This window comes from Sorex araneus, chromosome 6 (assembly GCF_027595985.1).
Source record: "Sorex araneus isolate mSorAra2 chromosome 6, mSorAra2.pri, whole genome shotgun sequence".
In the NCBI taxonomy this organism is placed as follows: domain Eukaryota; kingdom Metazoa; phylum Chordata; class Mammalia; order Eulipotyphla; family Soricidae; genus Sorex; species Sorex araneus.
The window spans coordinates 2,905,719-2,922,083 of NC_073307.1; the positions used below are offsets into that span (position 1 = coordinate 2,905,719).

The 16,365-nt window shown below is 56.4% G+C and overlaps 1 protein-coding gene across 1 annotated transcript in view; it reads left to right on the forward strand.

Moving 5' to 3' along the window:
• The window catches only part of ARHGEF38 (Rho guanine nucleotide exchange factor 38), a 74,042-nt gene that overhangs the window by 22,582 nt on the left and 35,095 nt on the right, over positions 1 to 16,365 (forward strand). The window contains exon 3 of the mRNA XM_055143938.1: positions 14,601 to 14,724. Within this exon, the coding sequence (XP_054999913.1) occupies positions 14,601 to 14,724 (124 nt within the window). The remainder of the gene's footprint in view (positions 1 to 14,600; positions 14,725 to 16,365) is intronic.

Here is a 16,365-nt window from a genome sequence, read left to right on the forward strand (position 1 = left end):
TTAAGACATTGGTAGCCTTTAAATCACCCCTCCACCCCCAACATGTTCAAAATTCAGAGGTAGAGCTTAGATATTTTCACCTGAGAATCTTTTCTCAAATATTAGAATAAAACATCCGGCCTATAAATGAGAAAGGTATCGGTGTATGCTAAGGAGACCTTTGCTATTTAGGAGCAGTATATAAGGAGAAAGCCGGCTTCGAGTTTTCCTTGTGGGAGTTATCTTTGCCACATGTGGTTTTCGGGTACTTTCTAAGTGTCGGTTCATGCTCAAACACTTATGGATCTTGTTCAATCCTCTCCTACTCTTGAATCAGAAGGTAACTGGCAAGTTTCTGGAGATCTAGAAAGTTCTATTTCACTCTGTCAAAGTAGGAAAAGTGATCTCAGTTATGACAATATTTGCTGTAGTTTTGTTGCTTAGTATACGAAACTCTCAGGGGTGCCTGGGCGGTCGCTCGAGTGGCAGAGATGACGCCTGTTAGGCAGGAGACCCTGAGCCTGGCCCCACACAGTGCCACGTGTGCCCCGGGGGTCCCTCAGCGCCACTGGGGCTGCTCCCTATGAACGTGTTGTAGGCCAACTCTTTCCTTTCGTATGAACGAGCTGTGTGATGTCTCCATGGAGGTCACTGGTGGGTGTTAAGAACGTTCATTCCCACTCATAAGTACTGGCCTGAGTGCACAAAGACCGATCATCTTACCACCGCAGACAGAGCTGGCCAGCCACCCTCGGGCTTTGCGAAGTTTCGACCTTAGCCCTGGCTACAGTGCTCTGCTCTGTGCTTCCTTCCAGGGCAGGAAGACGCACTCGCTCCCAAAGCCAAATCCCCCTCCCCACCTGTCTCTCAGCCGACGGTTCCTGGGCTTACGGCTGGTCTTTCTCCCTTATTAGGTTTTTCTTGCTTTTCTTCAGTCTGACTCAAGATAACTCTCTATTTTTGCTTTTGTTTTTGGGTCACACCCAGTGGCACTCAGGAATCACTCCCGGCAGTGCTCAGGGTGCCCGGGACGGAATGTGGGTGAGCCGTGTTCAAGCAAACACCCCTGTACGATTCCTCGAGCCTGACACAGGGCAATCTCTCTCACACACAGGCAGATTTTACCCTCGTTGAATCATTCCCATCTTAAAAATAAAGACGAAAAATTCTCCTGATCGTAACAGAACAATCTCTATTTTCTTATATTTTTCTCTTTTTAAATTGAGTGAGATGCCACACATAAGCATATGTATCTTATGACATGTTTCAAAACAAGTACTATTTACTGGAACTCAGTACCACGCATGATTAATGAGTCAACTTTAAAAAGGCTAAATGTATAAAATGCCTTCCTTTGAATTAATTCATTTTTTATCAAATGGAGTAAGGAGTTTATGCAGTATGAAAACGTGGCTGACTTGAAACCATCTGCCACGCTGGTGGGTCCCTCTCTCCCCACTGCCGTGAGAGGCTCTGCTCACTCGCATCCTTCTCTCTCCAGTATTTTTGTTGCTTTTGCTTCCATTGGTGGCTTCATTTTCTTCCCCCCATGTAACTCTTACAAGGCACCCAGAACCCAAATAGAATGAGATGCTCCCATTGTGGTACAAGGAGTTAATTTATTTAGCGCAAAGTTTACCCTTAGCTCTGCATGCCGTAAATCGCCGTTTCTCAGGTTTGAACTCTTACTTTCGTGGTCAGTTTATTCAGATTGGGCTGAGATATATATATTTTCTCACCTGGCGTTTCTCTTTGTGGAGTTATCTTTCCCTCTCTCTGTCTGGAATTTCGTTGCAGTTGACTAGTCTGTTTGTCCGCCCCACTGATGCTGATCCCAATTATTTCACATTCTCTCAGTGTTCTCATGTCCCGCTCTTTGCCCGGCCAGGGTCCTTGGAGCCCCCACTTGCATAGAGAAAGGCTCCGGCCCCTCTGCCACTCCAGGTCTCACCACCCAGCACTAACGTCACAGTTCTTCCTTCCTTGTTTGTGGGCTGCCCCCTGTGGTACTCAGGGCTTATACGTGGCCCGGGAGTGGCCCCGGAGGCGCCTGGGGGGCCATATGTCATGCCAGGAGGGATCAAGCCAAGGTTGATTTGCTTCACCAGTTTTCCTAACCCATCACTCCCTCCCCATGTCCCCCTTGTCCCTCGGCACCACGTAACTGCCCAGTCCTTACACTCGCCCCGTCCGTGCAGGGATCAGAAAGTTTGCCTTCACCCAGGCAGTTCTCGCGGGAGCAACACGGGCCTGGCTGGCGAGACCTTTGCCTCCCGTGCGGCTGTTTCCTGCGCGTGGACCTGGCCGGGCTGGGGCCTTGGGAAGTCGTGAGTTTCGCGTCTTGGCTCCCAGCACAGAGACCGTCTGTGCTCCTGAGCGTTGTCTAACGTCTGCGCTCTGGAGAAACAAGGACAGTGGGAGCTGGGAACAGGAGGTTGGAAACTGGGGGAGAAGAATAAGTAAAAGCATGGGCCGCTCTGAGGACCCTCCGGCAGGAAGCAGCCCACAGAGGAGGCGCGAGCCTCCGCTCGTATGCGGTGGCTGTTGGCCTTCGTCTCGGCCTCGAGGCTCACCCCTCACCAGAGGGCCAGGCCCAGCAGGCAGCCCGCCCTCTGCAGTGAAGGGTTTTCCAAGAAGGCAAATGTTGCCGCAAGGTTCAGAGGGAAAACGAATTCTAGTTACTTATTACCCGAAGAGGGCCAGAGGCCAGACCGAGTGTATTGGTAGAAGCCAAGAAATCAACACCAGAGCCCAGGAATAATTAGAGAGGGGGTTATTTTTAATTTTTAAATTTTAGGCTTTTTTGGGCCACATCTGGTGGTGCTCAGGGGTTACTTCTGGCTCTGTGCTCAGGAATTACTCAGCAGTGCCAGGGGGCCACACGGCATGCCAGGAAGTGAACCATATGCCAGGGAAGCGAACCATATGCCACACGCCAGGGGACCCCATGGGATGCCAGGGATCGAACCTGGGTCATCCGCATGCAAGGTAAACGCCCTCCCTGCTGTGTTATCACTCCAGCCCAAAGAAAAGGACCCGCAGGTGGAGAGAGAAGCTAGAGGAAGTTATTTTTCTTTGCTTTATAACTTTCTAACGCCCTCATAACACAAAGGTACCAAAGACGCCTAGAGCACAATTTTGGTTTCCAGGGCAAGGCCACGGCAGCCTCTTTGAACCCTGCCGAGGGTTCTCTGGCTAGAGCAAGCGTCAAGGCAGGTTGGGCCACTTTTTATTGACACAAGAAGACAGATGGTTATTTGTGCTAGACTTTCTCACCATCTTGGGTCTGACATTGGGCACATTTGAATTGTTGCGTTTCTGATGAACGGGGAGGAAATCTGTGTGTCTTGTCTGGCCAGGAGCTCAGGCGCAACTTCCTGCGGGGAGATGGCTCCAAGTGGGGCAGCCCCGGTCCGACTCTGGTCCAGCAGGGACTCCTGAGCACTGTGGATGTGCATCTCCCGCCCCAACAAAACTCAGGGCCCCCATAAGGCAAAAGCCTGCAAATAATTCTCAGGAAGGAAAACAGGGAGGACGTCGGCCTGCCACACTGCCACCAAGCCTCAAAGACCACCAGCTTCCGCCTGTCCTGGGGACAGGCTTTGCTCTCAGGACCTCGAAGGGTCACGGCAGGGTCACGGTGTTCCCGCACCCCAGAAGCCCGCAAATGCACTTGCCCCACACCCCACTCCCGGGAGGACATTCTTGAGTCAGATGTCGCTCCTGCAGCCGGAGCCCGGCAGCCACACTGTCCCCGTGCAGCCCTGGTGGGAGGCAGGGCCGGGCCCCAGACAAGGCCTGTGTCCTCGGGTGACCCAGGGAGCGAGGTCATGCCGGCTCCCTCCCAGCCTCTGGGGTCCCGAGTGTCCGGGCAAGCCCTGGATCGGGGGCGTGTGGGAGATGGAAGGAAACGGCTGTGAAACAGCAGGAGTCTCAGAGCAAACGACGCCGCACTCACAAAGTGATGTGTGGGTCTGTGACCTCTCAGTGGCCTCTTTCCAGCGCTCACCCCGAGATGTCCCAGTCCCCCGGGAGGGGCCTTGGGTGTTGTCCCCTTGGAAGATGCTCAGTTCACTGTTACCAGACTGGGTTGGGATTTTGTCGGGGCTGGAAGTGTCACCTTGTTTCCTCGCGCGGGAAGCTCCTTCTATGCTCGGATATCTTTTATCTTTGTTCCGAGAGCCTCGGCTCAAAATAAGAAGCCGGGGGGAGGATTTCCCCAAATCCCCGCATTAACCGTTTTTGGGATAGGAACTCACTCTCCTTTGCGTGGCATTTACAGACACCTCTGAAGCTCTGCGTCAGGGAAACTTCAGTTTTACTCGCTTTGATGGTCTTTAACGCAGATCAACTAGAGCCAGACCGAGTGGGAGCTAAAGGGGGCATCTCTGATCTCTGACTCTGTGGAGCGGGCTGAGGACGGGGGCGGGGAGGGGGAGAGAGAGAATAGGAAGAGAAGAGAGAGGAGAGAAAGAGGAGAGGGAGAGGGAAGGAGACAGAGGAGGGAGGGGGAGGGAGAGGAGGAGAGAGTGAGGGGGGAGGGGGAGAGCTGGCACTCGGGTCTGAGTCTGTCCGTGAACGGCTCTCCTAAAAGCCAGGAGGCTTCTGTGCTTCCTTCAGCATTTAATTTGCCTCAGTCGGTGAAAGCATCTCACTGCGGTTTCGGTGGCGGTGATTGGGATGCTGGCACCATCACTGCCTGATGAAATGCCGGCTGGGGGCAGGCGCCTGCCCTGGCATCTATCAGCAGAGCCTTGCCTGTCGGAGGGGCCATAAATCCCGGACTCCCCGGAATGGTCACGGGGGAGAGTGGACACAGGAAGCAGGGAGCACTGACCCACAACCTCTGGCGGAAGCACTGTGTGTGCAGACACGGTCGGTGGTGGCCCGAGTTAGTGAGTTAATTTGGGGCCACTCTGGAGTCCAGAAAGACAAGCCTGTCAGACGGCCCGGGGGCTCCGGTCGGAGGCGAGACGACGGCCCCCCGGAAGGTGATGGATGAGTCCAGGCTGAGCGCGGCCGGAGTTCAGGGCAGGGGCAGCGGGCCAGCCGGATGAATGCCGCAGTATTTCATGGAGAAGGCGATGTTTTCATTGAATATGCAAAGGAGAAGATGAAATGTTTGCCGAGTGCTTATTTCTCAGTGGCTCCGTGTGGCAGGAAGGAGATTTATGTCCCGGTCCTGCCCTGGAAGAGTTTATAGCCGGGTCAAGAAAATGGCTCATAAGCACACACAAAGCCAAACGGCAGCCCGGGACGCACTTCCAGGCCACCGCGGGCCTTTCCTGGTCGTGCAAACTAGTGACGCAGTCGCCCTGGTCTCGAGCCCCCGAGGCAGCGCTGACCGAGGAACAGTGCTCCTCTCAGTGACTCACCAGGCAGTGCTCCGTCCCCCACCCCACTGCTGAATGCGGCCAGGTCTGCTCACGGCGTCCTCCCCAGAGGCTCCCCTGTGGCCCGTTTGATCCCATCCTAGGCCCCGTGGACAGAGTTGGTGCTTGCTGCACTGGCTTCTGGCCCGGACGGTTCCCCCGAAGTCTTGCATTGCCTGTTCCGGGCTCTGCTTGATTCCTGCCAGAGGTCTCGGCCTGACGTGGCATGAACGGAGCTTCCTGTTGGATGTGGCTCAGTCCCCCCAACTTCACCCCGCCCCCCGCGACCCCTTCCCTCCCCCCCGTCCAGAGCCAAACTCTCCTTGGCTCCTTTGAGGCTTCCTTCATCATCCACAGCCCCTTGGTGGGGCCAGAGAGATGGAGCAATGGTCACATGACCTTGCCTGGCCACCCTCAGCCCGAGCGACTCTAAAACACCCGACTTTGAGTTTCCTGCCCCGGGGGCCTGCCGCGAGTGGCCTCTGCCTGGCCGGCGCTGGAGGCTGCCCTGGGCTGGGCCTCGTCCACCTTGGCGCCCACCTCGTGTCTTTCTGGGCCCCTCCTGGCCCCGCAAGCCTTTCCCTGCCTGGGTCAGTGAGACGTCGCTGCCCCCCGGTTGGCTTCTGGCAGAAGCAGGTCTCTGTCCTGGGTTTCAGGAACAGTCTCGGGACAGGAGGCGGGAGAGACGGCTGTGACTCTGCTCAGGGTGCTCGCAGGGGTCACTCCTGACGGGCTGAGAGGGGACAGTGCAGGCATGTGGCCAGAGGAAGCAGGGGGCTCCCCAGCCCTGGGGGGGACCAGGTGGTGTCTCCAGGGGACTCCCGTCACCCTCCCCCAAAGCACCACTGACAGCTGACCTTCCCGTCCACTCTCAGGTGCCCAGTGGGGCCGGTCCTGGCTCAGGGCTGACCTTCCCGTCCACTCTCAGGTGCCCAATGGGCAGGTCCTGGCTCAGGGCTGACCTTCCCGTCCACTCTCAGGTGCCCAGTGGGCCAGTCCTAGCTCAGGGCTGACCTTCCCATCCACTCTCAGGTGCCCAGTGGGGCCAGTCCTGGCTCAGGGCTGACCTTCCCGTCCACTCTCAGGTGCCCAGTGGGGCCAGTCCTGGCTCAGGGCTGACCTTCCCGTCCACTCTCAGGTGCCCAGTGGGCAGGTCCTGGCTCAGGGCTGACCTTCCCGTCCACTCTCAGGTGCCCAGTGGGGCAGGTCCTGGCTCAGGGCTGACCTTCCCGTCCACTCTCAGGTGCCCAGTGGGGCAGGTCCTGGCTCAGGGCTGACCTTCCCGTCCACTCTCAGGTGCCCAGTGGGGCAGGTCCTGGCTCAGGGCTGACCTTCCCGTCCAGTCCCACGGTGCTTCGCGTCCGCTCCTTTGTCTGTTGGTCACTGCACTGGCAGAGCTGTCCCGAGCAGAGCCGGGCTGCTGGACTGACCCTTGTCCGAGTCAGAGAAGGGCCGGCTCTCACTGGCCCGGCGTGCCGTGTGGAGAGTGCTGGTCTGCACGGTGGGCACTCGCCTCCCGGGCCGGACAGTGCTTCCCACAGGCCCTGTGAGAGGTAGTGGACAGTGTTGCCGGCCTGGGCGCACCTCCGCCCGCCAGCTCCCGCCCTTCCAGCCTGGTCCGTGTCAGGGGCGACGAGGAAGGGCGGGAGCCCTGGCCGGCACCCCCCTGCCCCTGCCCTCCCCGCTCCTTCTCCCCATCTGTGTCTCTGCCGTAGCGGTCACTCACCTGCGGCCCCTCCGCTGACCTCAGGGCTCTGTGCCCGTCCCGCCCTGAAGCCACACGGGGGTCCGCCCTCACCCAGGCCTGTCCACACCCTGGTCTCCTGGACACTCAGCAGCGCCCTGGCCACTCGGTGGCCCCAGCAGCTCAGAGACCGGAGACCCAGTGGTGCGGTCGATTCCGTGTGAGCCGGACCCCACCAGCCAGCTCAGGATCGGGCTTCCCAGCCGGCGACCTCACACAGACACACAGCAGGCGACCTCACACAGACAAGTCGGTGGTTCTGAGGAACCTGATGAAGTAAAGGCGAGTTTACCCCTCAGAGCTGTGTCACCTGGGAGCCGAGCCACTGAGTAAGAGCCTGGCGATTAGATCGTTCCCCGGGCGGGGGGCGCTTCCTCTCCCGCTCCTCCCGCTGGACCTGTCTCACCCTCGCGCGCTTCCTCAGAGCCGTCTCTGGGAAGCGAGACTAAGCCTGGGTGTCCCCGCTCAGCACGTCCTCAGTGGGGTTCTCACGGGGTCGCCATTGCATGCAGGTTTCCGTTTGGCTTTTCGCGTGTACGTTTGTCCCACTCTTACGTCACGTGCCACAGACTTGCGACCCTCGGGCTGGGGGTGTGAGCCCCAGTGATGGAGGGTGTTCGTGCAGGGGCTGTATTCGGCGTGCGCCAGAGTTCTACCTCAGAGGAGGGACAGCAGCCTCAGAGGAGGGGGTCAGGGCGAAGGAGGGGCGAGGGCGACAGGATTCAGAGAGACCCCAGGAACTTTAACGCCCACTGACCAACGTGGCATAAATCCATGTTTGACAGAGAGTGACCACGGAGCCGTGCCGCATGGAAGCGTCCAGGTATTTTCCAGACCCTGTTTCCAGAGAAACGTGTCTGTCACGGAGGTGCTCTAGAAGGCTGTTTCGTTCTTTCTGTAATTGTCATTTATTTCTCACGTGTGATGTATCTGGAACTACAAAGGTGTGTGATTTTTTTATTCTTTTTGGGTCACACCTGGCGATGCTCAGGGGTTACTCCTGGCTCAGGAATTACTCCTGGCGGTGCTCAGGGGACCATATGGGATGCTGGGAATCGAACCCAGGTTGGCCGCGTGCAAGGCAAACTCCCTACCCGCTGTGCTGTCTCTCCGGCCCCAAAAGGTGTGTGATTTTGATCCTAAAATTAGAAGCCTAAAATTGTCTTTCTAAACTGAGGTCCTTAATTATATCCAACAGCGGGCCTTTAACCCGCTGGTTATTAGAAGAAAAACCAACGTCATTGCTAATACAGCTCGCCAAGAAATGCTGGTAACTTGAATTCAGTCCCTATATGGATTAAAAATTACCACGAGGGAATAATGATAGGTGTGAAGGAAGGTTTAGCCCAGGAGAGCAGTTCAGTGTGAGTGAAAATTGGGGCTCTCTCTAGATGTCAAAGATCTAGTAACTGGTTAAGTAGATTATAATAATTCTTATTGGCAGTAAAGACGCTACAGTTGAGGAACATTATGTAAATCCTTTATACAGAGGAGCGTAGAGTGAGGCCAGCTCGGAACCCGTGGTGTTCACTGCAGAGGCCTTTGTGACTGCCGGGCACCCACAAATATCGCTCATCTCTCCCTCTGGTGGGCCTCACCGGAGTGTCTCAGGGCTCATTAAACAGAAAACAATAAACAAAGATTCCCCGACTGTGAGCCAAGGCTTAGTCTGACCTCTGTCGGCAAACGTTCCAGGTACACGCACGGCCCGGTGGGGCATGCTGGTTTGCCTTTGAGATCAAAATTAATAGTAAAAATGTGGAACATTCCCTAATATGATATTTTCAGCAACTAAATTGGGTGATGTTGTTTTTTTTCTCCTTAAGTCACTTTTGATTTCTGCCTCCTCGCCGCTCAGAGCGCCACGGGTGATCACACAGGACATTTACGTACCTGCTGCATAGGAAGGAGGTCTGAGGCAGAGAAGCGAGTCAGTTCGGATAGTCCCACTTCTCCAAAGTCCCCAGGTATGAGCCCGGCGATGTTATTAGCGCTTCAGTTAATTCACGGGGCGGGCTCTCTGTGGGAGCCCCCAAACATGACAGACAGGGAGAGAAACGGACCAGCGCCCCCGGCATGTGGAACGGGCTCCCCTACACGCCGGGCCACTGTGCAGCCAAGAACGCTGTGCCGGAGAGGAGGAGTTGAGTTTAACCAAGGGACAAGAACAGCCGCTCTGTTTCCTGGTGGCCAGGCCCTCTGTGCAGTGCTCAGGAGCCATCAGGGCTCTCGTGCTGACCAGGAGAGCGCCAGTTAGTGCTCAGGCCGAGGTTGCTTGTTTCCAGTCCTGCAAGGTCTCATGAAGGAGGCGAGAGGCCGGCCGCTGGGGGTCACCGTGCCTGCGTCCCCTCCTGGTGCGGGCTGGGCCTCTGGACAAGTCAGCCTCTCTCGTTGACCGCCTCCAGGGAGAGGCCAGCGGTCAGGCGGAGCTCTCCTCTCCCGCACAGGCCGGTGTGTTGTGCAGAGGACGGCTGGAGGTGCCCGGTGGAAGCCCGGGGCTCCCAGGAGAGGCTGGGGTGGTCCAGCTCCCACACGTCAGAGGGCTGAGGGGTCCCGCAGGCTCTGCGTGAGGCCCACACTGTGTCCACTAGCTCCCGGCAGACTCGGGCCCATCAGGAGGGAAGAGGCAGACTGTCCCCACTGACACTCTCAGTGGGCCCCACCTTACTGGGGTGCCGGGGGGCCCCTCCCAGGACTCGGAGAGGCAGAGCGACGGGCAAGGCGTGGGCACGCTCTCCTCGCCGTCTCTCGTTCCCATGGCAGAGGACCAAGCGCCCGTGAGCGGGAAGGGTGCGGGCGCGGCAAGGGCGCAGGAGGAAGCGGGGGTGGGGTGGGCTTTGAGGGTGCCCCGGGTGGCCTCGGAACCACTCTCGTTCTTTGTCCCGGACTCTAGGGCCCACCCCCGGCGGTCCTCAGGTCCTCCAGTTCCTGCGCCCAGGGGCCACTCCTGGTGAGACTTGGGGGACGGAACCCAGGCGGGCAGCTGGCCAGGCGAGCCCCCTACCCGCTCTTGGTCTTCCCAGCCCCCGATCGACCCTATTCTCTGGTGTTTCCCTTCCTGAGACGGCCACGGGGAGTTTCGCACGAATGTGGCTCCAGTGTAAGGAACTACTTGAAGGTAACAGCTAGCGGCTGTTTGAAACCTATCCTGGAATGGTTAATTTTGTGAAACAAATCGTCAACAGAAACACGGACCTTTAATTTCCCTATTTGCTCAGGATGGGGCATACCCAGAGGCCAGGGCTGGGTTCGAGAGTGTTCCAGGCCCGGGATTCCACCTGTAGCACTTCACGCCCCTGCCTAAATCATGGATGCGAAGTCTAAGTCTTCATTCAAAACCGAGAATTGTAAATTCCTTTAGAATACAGTCAGGGGAGGGATGCGGAGCAGAGGCAGAGCACTTACCTTGTGTGTGGAAGGTTTAATCCCTGACATGGAAACAAAATCAAATAACTACAATTCAACTCCAGTTCTAGGGTCTTGCTTATTTCCACCACATGATTAACACATCCTAAATTTCTTCCTTGAATCTGTATTAATAATCATCGACCAGTTTTAGAAGCATATTTTTACTGATACTGATACTTTTGTAGCTATGACTTGCTATGAGTTCATTTGATTCTTCTGTGACCATGGTAATATAGTGTCTGAAACCCCCCCAACGGATGTTTTAATATTTAAGGAAGAAATGAAAATACAACCTGTATTTTTGTTATCTTTTTATCTTGCATTGAACCAGGATTATGGAATGTAATAATAGACGCTTAGCAAATGAATTAAAAAATCTAAATTAGCTACACGGGATTCTGACCCTGAGATACATTAATAAACTATAGAGATGACAACCAGTGAAAATCTCTGTGACAAACCGACACACCCAGCAAATAGCTTTTCTAATCCCAGTGTTTCCTGGTGACGGACAAAGGCCTGTGGCTCACCGCAGAGCCCCTTCCAGCTCTGCCCTGTGAATCTTTATTTTGAGCATGATGTCTTCTTTCCTCTGGGCGAGTTTCCCTGTCTTCAAAGTGGTTCACTGTCTACAGGGAGGTGGCGATGTTAGATGAGATAATAAATACAAAATACCTGCAACTCCTCGGGATAAAGCTCCCGCAGCCGATGAGATAACAACAGAACACAGCGTATGCGTCGTCACTCATCTTCGCTCAGGCACGGTCAGTTAGGGGGGGAGATTTGGTGTCTTTTAGAAAGACTCATTTTGAAGTAGGAGAGCAAGAACTAGAACTCGGACATTTAATATTGATCAGTCTACAAACATGTGATTCATGTATAAGTTTTGGAAAACATCACACCATGCAAAGTCGTGCCTTTGGAGTTTGCTTGGGTCCTCCCTGGAGTACCTGACAGTGTGGGCCAGCGTCTCGGTCAGTGCAGGGCCAGCAGACCCGCAGGTGGCCCGGCCTCGCCCAGGCCCCCGCACACGCAGGCAGCACCCCTGACGTCTGACTCACCTCCCAGCTCCTGGCGGGGGATTGGACTCATCCCCGGAGCAGAAAGCAGTTCCTTAGCATAAGGAATGTGTCGAGTCAGTGGCTCTCAGAGACACGACATTTGAGCCACTTAAAATTATTTGCAAAGAACCGTACGACCATGATATACTTTTATACTTCGTGTAATATTTAGTACCCATTAAATTTAGAATTTTAAAGCGTTGATTTGTAGATTTGGGTCTTAAAAGCCACAGCATTACTCGTAAAGTGCACGGCACGTGACAGGTGTTCTGTGTGATCCCGGCTAAAGACCCCGAGAGCTGAGACAGGGGTCGCCTGTGTTAGAGCAGGGCAAGGAGGTGCGAGTTGTCTGGTGCTCCATGGAGACAAACTCGCTGTGGTCCCACGGGATGTGACTCCAAGGAGGCTGGGGTCTCTGGGAGACGAGACTGGTGGGGAGAGTGGGGACCCGTCCGGGGAGGTTGAGAGACCCTGGACAGCAGGACGGTGTTGCAGGACAGCCTGCTGACGCGGCCACCAACCCGAGGGAAGGTGCAGTGTGGCGCGCGATGCCCTCGTGTGCCCTAACGGGTGCAACTTAGCAAGACGATAAATGGGCCGAGTATGGAGACTAGCAGAGGGGCAGCTGGACAGAGGGCAGCTGGGGCCGGAGTGCAGGGCTGCGACACATCCCCTGAACACCCGAGGGCGGCCTGTGCCACCCCTGACTCCTCGGCTGCCGGCGGGGACCCCCACAGACGGCAAGCCAGAGTCGAGGAAGCACGTCCCTGGCCCTGCTGCCCCCGGCCCGTCTGCGGGACCAACAGGGGTCAGACTTCGCGTGTGTCGTGAGAGTTTGGAGCAGGAACTGTCCCTGTTGGGAGCATTCGCTTGACTCCGGCCGACGGCACACAATGACTGTGATTTTATTGGTGGTGGTGGGGGGATGCCCACATTACAACGTTGCCAGCAATGACCAGCTGAGAGCGTGGCAGGGACAGGCGGGAGCAGACCGCTGGCCGGCTGTAGAGGACAGAGCACTGGGTTCCCGGGTGGGGGGTAGGGGAGGGTGCTTCTGAGTGAGGTCCCCGGGGTCCTCAGCAGGACCTTAGGACCACGGTGTGGAGTCCAGAACACAGCTCCAACCAGGCCAGATCAGTGCTCAGACTGATTCCATGTGCCAGCAGTGTAGACGCGGGACCACCTGAGAATTTTACTTATTATTTATTTGTTTATTTTAATTGAATCACCGTCAGATACAGTTACAAAGCTTTCGTGATCGAGTTTCAGTCATACAATGACCGAGCACCCACCCCTCCACCAGTGCACATTCTCCACCGCCAATGTCCCCAGCATACCCCCCTTTCCGGCCCTGCCCCTGCCTCGATGGCAGACAGTTCCCCCCATCCTCTCTCTCTCCTTTTGGGCATTGTGGTTAGCAATACAGATACTGAGAGGCCATCACGTTTGGTCCTTTACCTACTGTCAGCCACGTCTCCCATCCCGAGTGATCCCTCCAACCATCACTGACTTAGTGATTCCATCTCCATCCCAGCTGCCTTCTTCTCAGCTCATGAGACAGGCTTCCAACTGCAGACCAATCCTCCTGGCCCTGTCTCTACTGTCCTTGGGTGTCAGTCTCATATTATGTTATTTTATTCTCCACAAATGAGTGCAGTCCCTCTATGTCTGTCCCTCTCTTTCTGATTCATTTCACTTAGCATGATACTCTCCATGTCTATCCATTTATAAGCAAATTTCACGACTTCATCTCTCCTAACAGCTGCGTAGTATTCCATTGTGTAGATATACCAGAGTTTCTTTAACCAGTCGTCTGTTCTCGGACACTCGGGTTGTTTCCGGGTTCTGGCTATTGTGAACAGTGCTGCAATGGGCATATACAGGTGCAGATGCATCAGTGAATTTTAATTCGGGCAGGTCCTTGCCCACAGCCAGGTCTTCCCGGGTGCTGGCCTTTTGTCTGTTTATATTGATTTACCTGTTACGCTGTTGTCACTATCTATATTGGGGGGGCCACTATCTCTGGGTGGTCCCTCTTCTCATCATTGGGTTGTGATACTACCAAGGCACATAACATTTGCCCCATCAGGATAACTGTGATATTGGGGCCGGCTGTGAGTCAGGTGCAGCTGGGTCAGGACACGTGTCTCAGTGTTCCCTACTCCCGTGGGCTCAGCCACCCTCTGGTGCTCGTCACTCACCCCCTGGCTCGGAGCCTGGCCCGCTACAGTCCTCGGTACACTGAGGTGCTTGGAAAGCACAAACCAGATGGCTGGGTGATGAAACAGGCCTCTCTGAGCGCCAGCAGTGAGGCCGGGAACGACCTCACTGGTTCTTGAACATGAGCATGAAGTTATAAAGTACAGGTGAGTCTTGGGTGACTAGGAAACGTTCCGTGAAAACTGACATCTCCTATTTTGAGAAGAAAAAGGAAACAGCAGGGGCTGGAGCAATCGTGCAGGGGGAAATCGTTCCTCCTGGGTTTGCCCTCCGCACCCCATACGGACCCCTGAGCACGCTGGGGGGTGAGTCCTGAGCACAGAGTGGGGAGTAACCTCTGAGCAGCACCGGGTGTGGTCCCCAAAGCAAAAAAAAACACAAAAAACAAAAACTAACTGAGCACAGACACTTGTCGTTGCTGTCTGGACACTGTGCTAGGACAGCTTGGGAGTGTCCTTGCCTGAGTAAGAAGCCGCGTCTGGGTGGCCTGCCGGACACAGCTCCTGCCAGGCTCGCGGGGACATTCCTTAAAGACCCCCGGGGCCCCCCACACACACTCTCACTCTTACACACGCCCCTACTCTGGCTCTTACAGGCTTGTGTCACAGGCAGGCGACTCATTAACCCTTCTAGAGAGACAGGAAAGGACGGAGGTGACCCCTCCCCCTTTCTTCCGTGAAACGGCCTGTGTGTCCTTGAGCAGAGCCAGCCAGGGAAGTCGGCGGCAGCAGCGGGGGGTGCCGTGTCCTGCTCCCTGGGGAGGGGGCGCCCAGGGCCGCCCCCGCCTCACTGGGCTCTGCACTTGCGTCTCTGCAGATCGACGGGCTGGACGTGGACAGTCTCTTCAGCAACATCGAGTCGGTGCTCCAGGTCTCGGCCCGGCTGCTGGCGCTGCTGGAGGAGGCCACGGCGGGCGTGGAGCCGGACGCGCAGGTCATCGGTACGTTCACTCTCCGCCCCCCCGACGCCCCGGCCCCCCGGGAAGCCGTGTCCCAGACCTCCCTCCGCCTTGGCGCCCTCCTTCTGACGGCCACGCTGCCCGAGATGCGGAAACGCCAAGCCCGTGTCCGTGCTCCTGCGGTCGCACAGACCCTGTACCTGCTTCCCGCCGGGGTCCCGGCCGGCCGCTGGCAGCCGTCAGCCTTGGGCTTTTTAGTTTTCCCTCTTCCAGCCCCTTTGCCTTCCAGATGTCCTCTCTTCCCTGGATCCCCACAGAATTAAATATTTAAAGACGTTAATAGCTTCACTGACTTTAGTGCAAATGTTTCCCAGGTCTTTGCCCACGAATTGATCAGGTTTTGAATCGTAAATTTACCGCGATGCAGCCTTGGTGTGATTTAGAAGACAGGGACACAAGGCCAACGCTTTCCCGCTTTCCCTTGCAGCTCCGCATTGCTCACTCCCCAGACAGTTTTAGCCCCCTAGTCAGGGATCGCGCTGGGACTCTGGTAGGATCGGGCAGGTGGGGCGGAGCCCCCCAAGCAGCACCCAGGAGCCCAGGAGCCGTTCTCAGCCCCCGGGACTGGTGGTTCGTGCAAGGCTTTCCGCTCAGGCCTCGGGCCTCTGGGATCACACCCGGCGGTGCTTGGGGTACGAGTGGCCTCTGGGCCCCCAGCCCGGGTCCTGTGTGGTGTACACACCCTCGCTGCCCCACTGCCCCCGGGCCCTGTGTGGTGTACACACCCTCGCTGCCCCACTGCCCCCGGGCGCTGTGTGGTGTACACACCCTCGCTGCCCCACTGCCCCCGGGCCCTGTGTGGTGTACACACCCTCACTGCCCCACTGTCCCCAGTCCCCGTGAGGAAGATTTCTGAAGAAAACGTCAAGATGTCTTTAAAGAGTTGAGTCTTGTCTGAGTTTCCTTCAGTTTTGGGGGGTTTATAGGGAATGCCGTGTGCCGGCTTCCGGAAGGCCGTTTCCTCGCCCAGGCTGCAGGCACCAGGCGCCACGCAGGCTAGGAGTCCTTTAAGAACGTGTAAAACCATTTTCCGTTTCCCGTGTAATGGGCTACACGTGCTCACTACAGGGCAACCAAAGACAGTCTGGGAGACAATTCAGCGTCATGGCGGAGATTCCTCCCGCCCGCCTGCAAGGCCTCTGTCTGCCCACAGACGCAGTGTTTGCGGCTGGAGGCCCCTTTCTTCCTGCCGCCCGTGAGTCTTGCCCCCTGAAACTCTGGATCTTCCAAATACCGGGGCAAGACCCTCCACGCCGCCCGTAGCACTCTGCCTCCCGTCAGCAAGGAAAAATAGTAGAGATGGAAGGACGGCCGGGGGGCCGGGGTGGGGGCACATCTGCGTGTGTCTCAGAGATGGGACCTTTGCTGTAGCTCTGTAGCACCGTTGTCCCATTGTTTATCGATTTGCTCGAGCGGGCACCAGTAACATCTCCATGGTGAGGCTTGTTGTGACTGTTTTTGGCATATCAAATACACCACGGGGAGCTTGCCAGGCTCTGCTGTGTGGGCGGGATATTCTCGGTAGCTTGTCGGGCTCTCCCAGGGGGATGGAGGAATCGAACCCGGGTTGGCTGCGTGCAAGGCAAACGCCCTACCCACTGTGCTATGGCTCCCGTCCAGGGA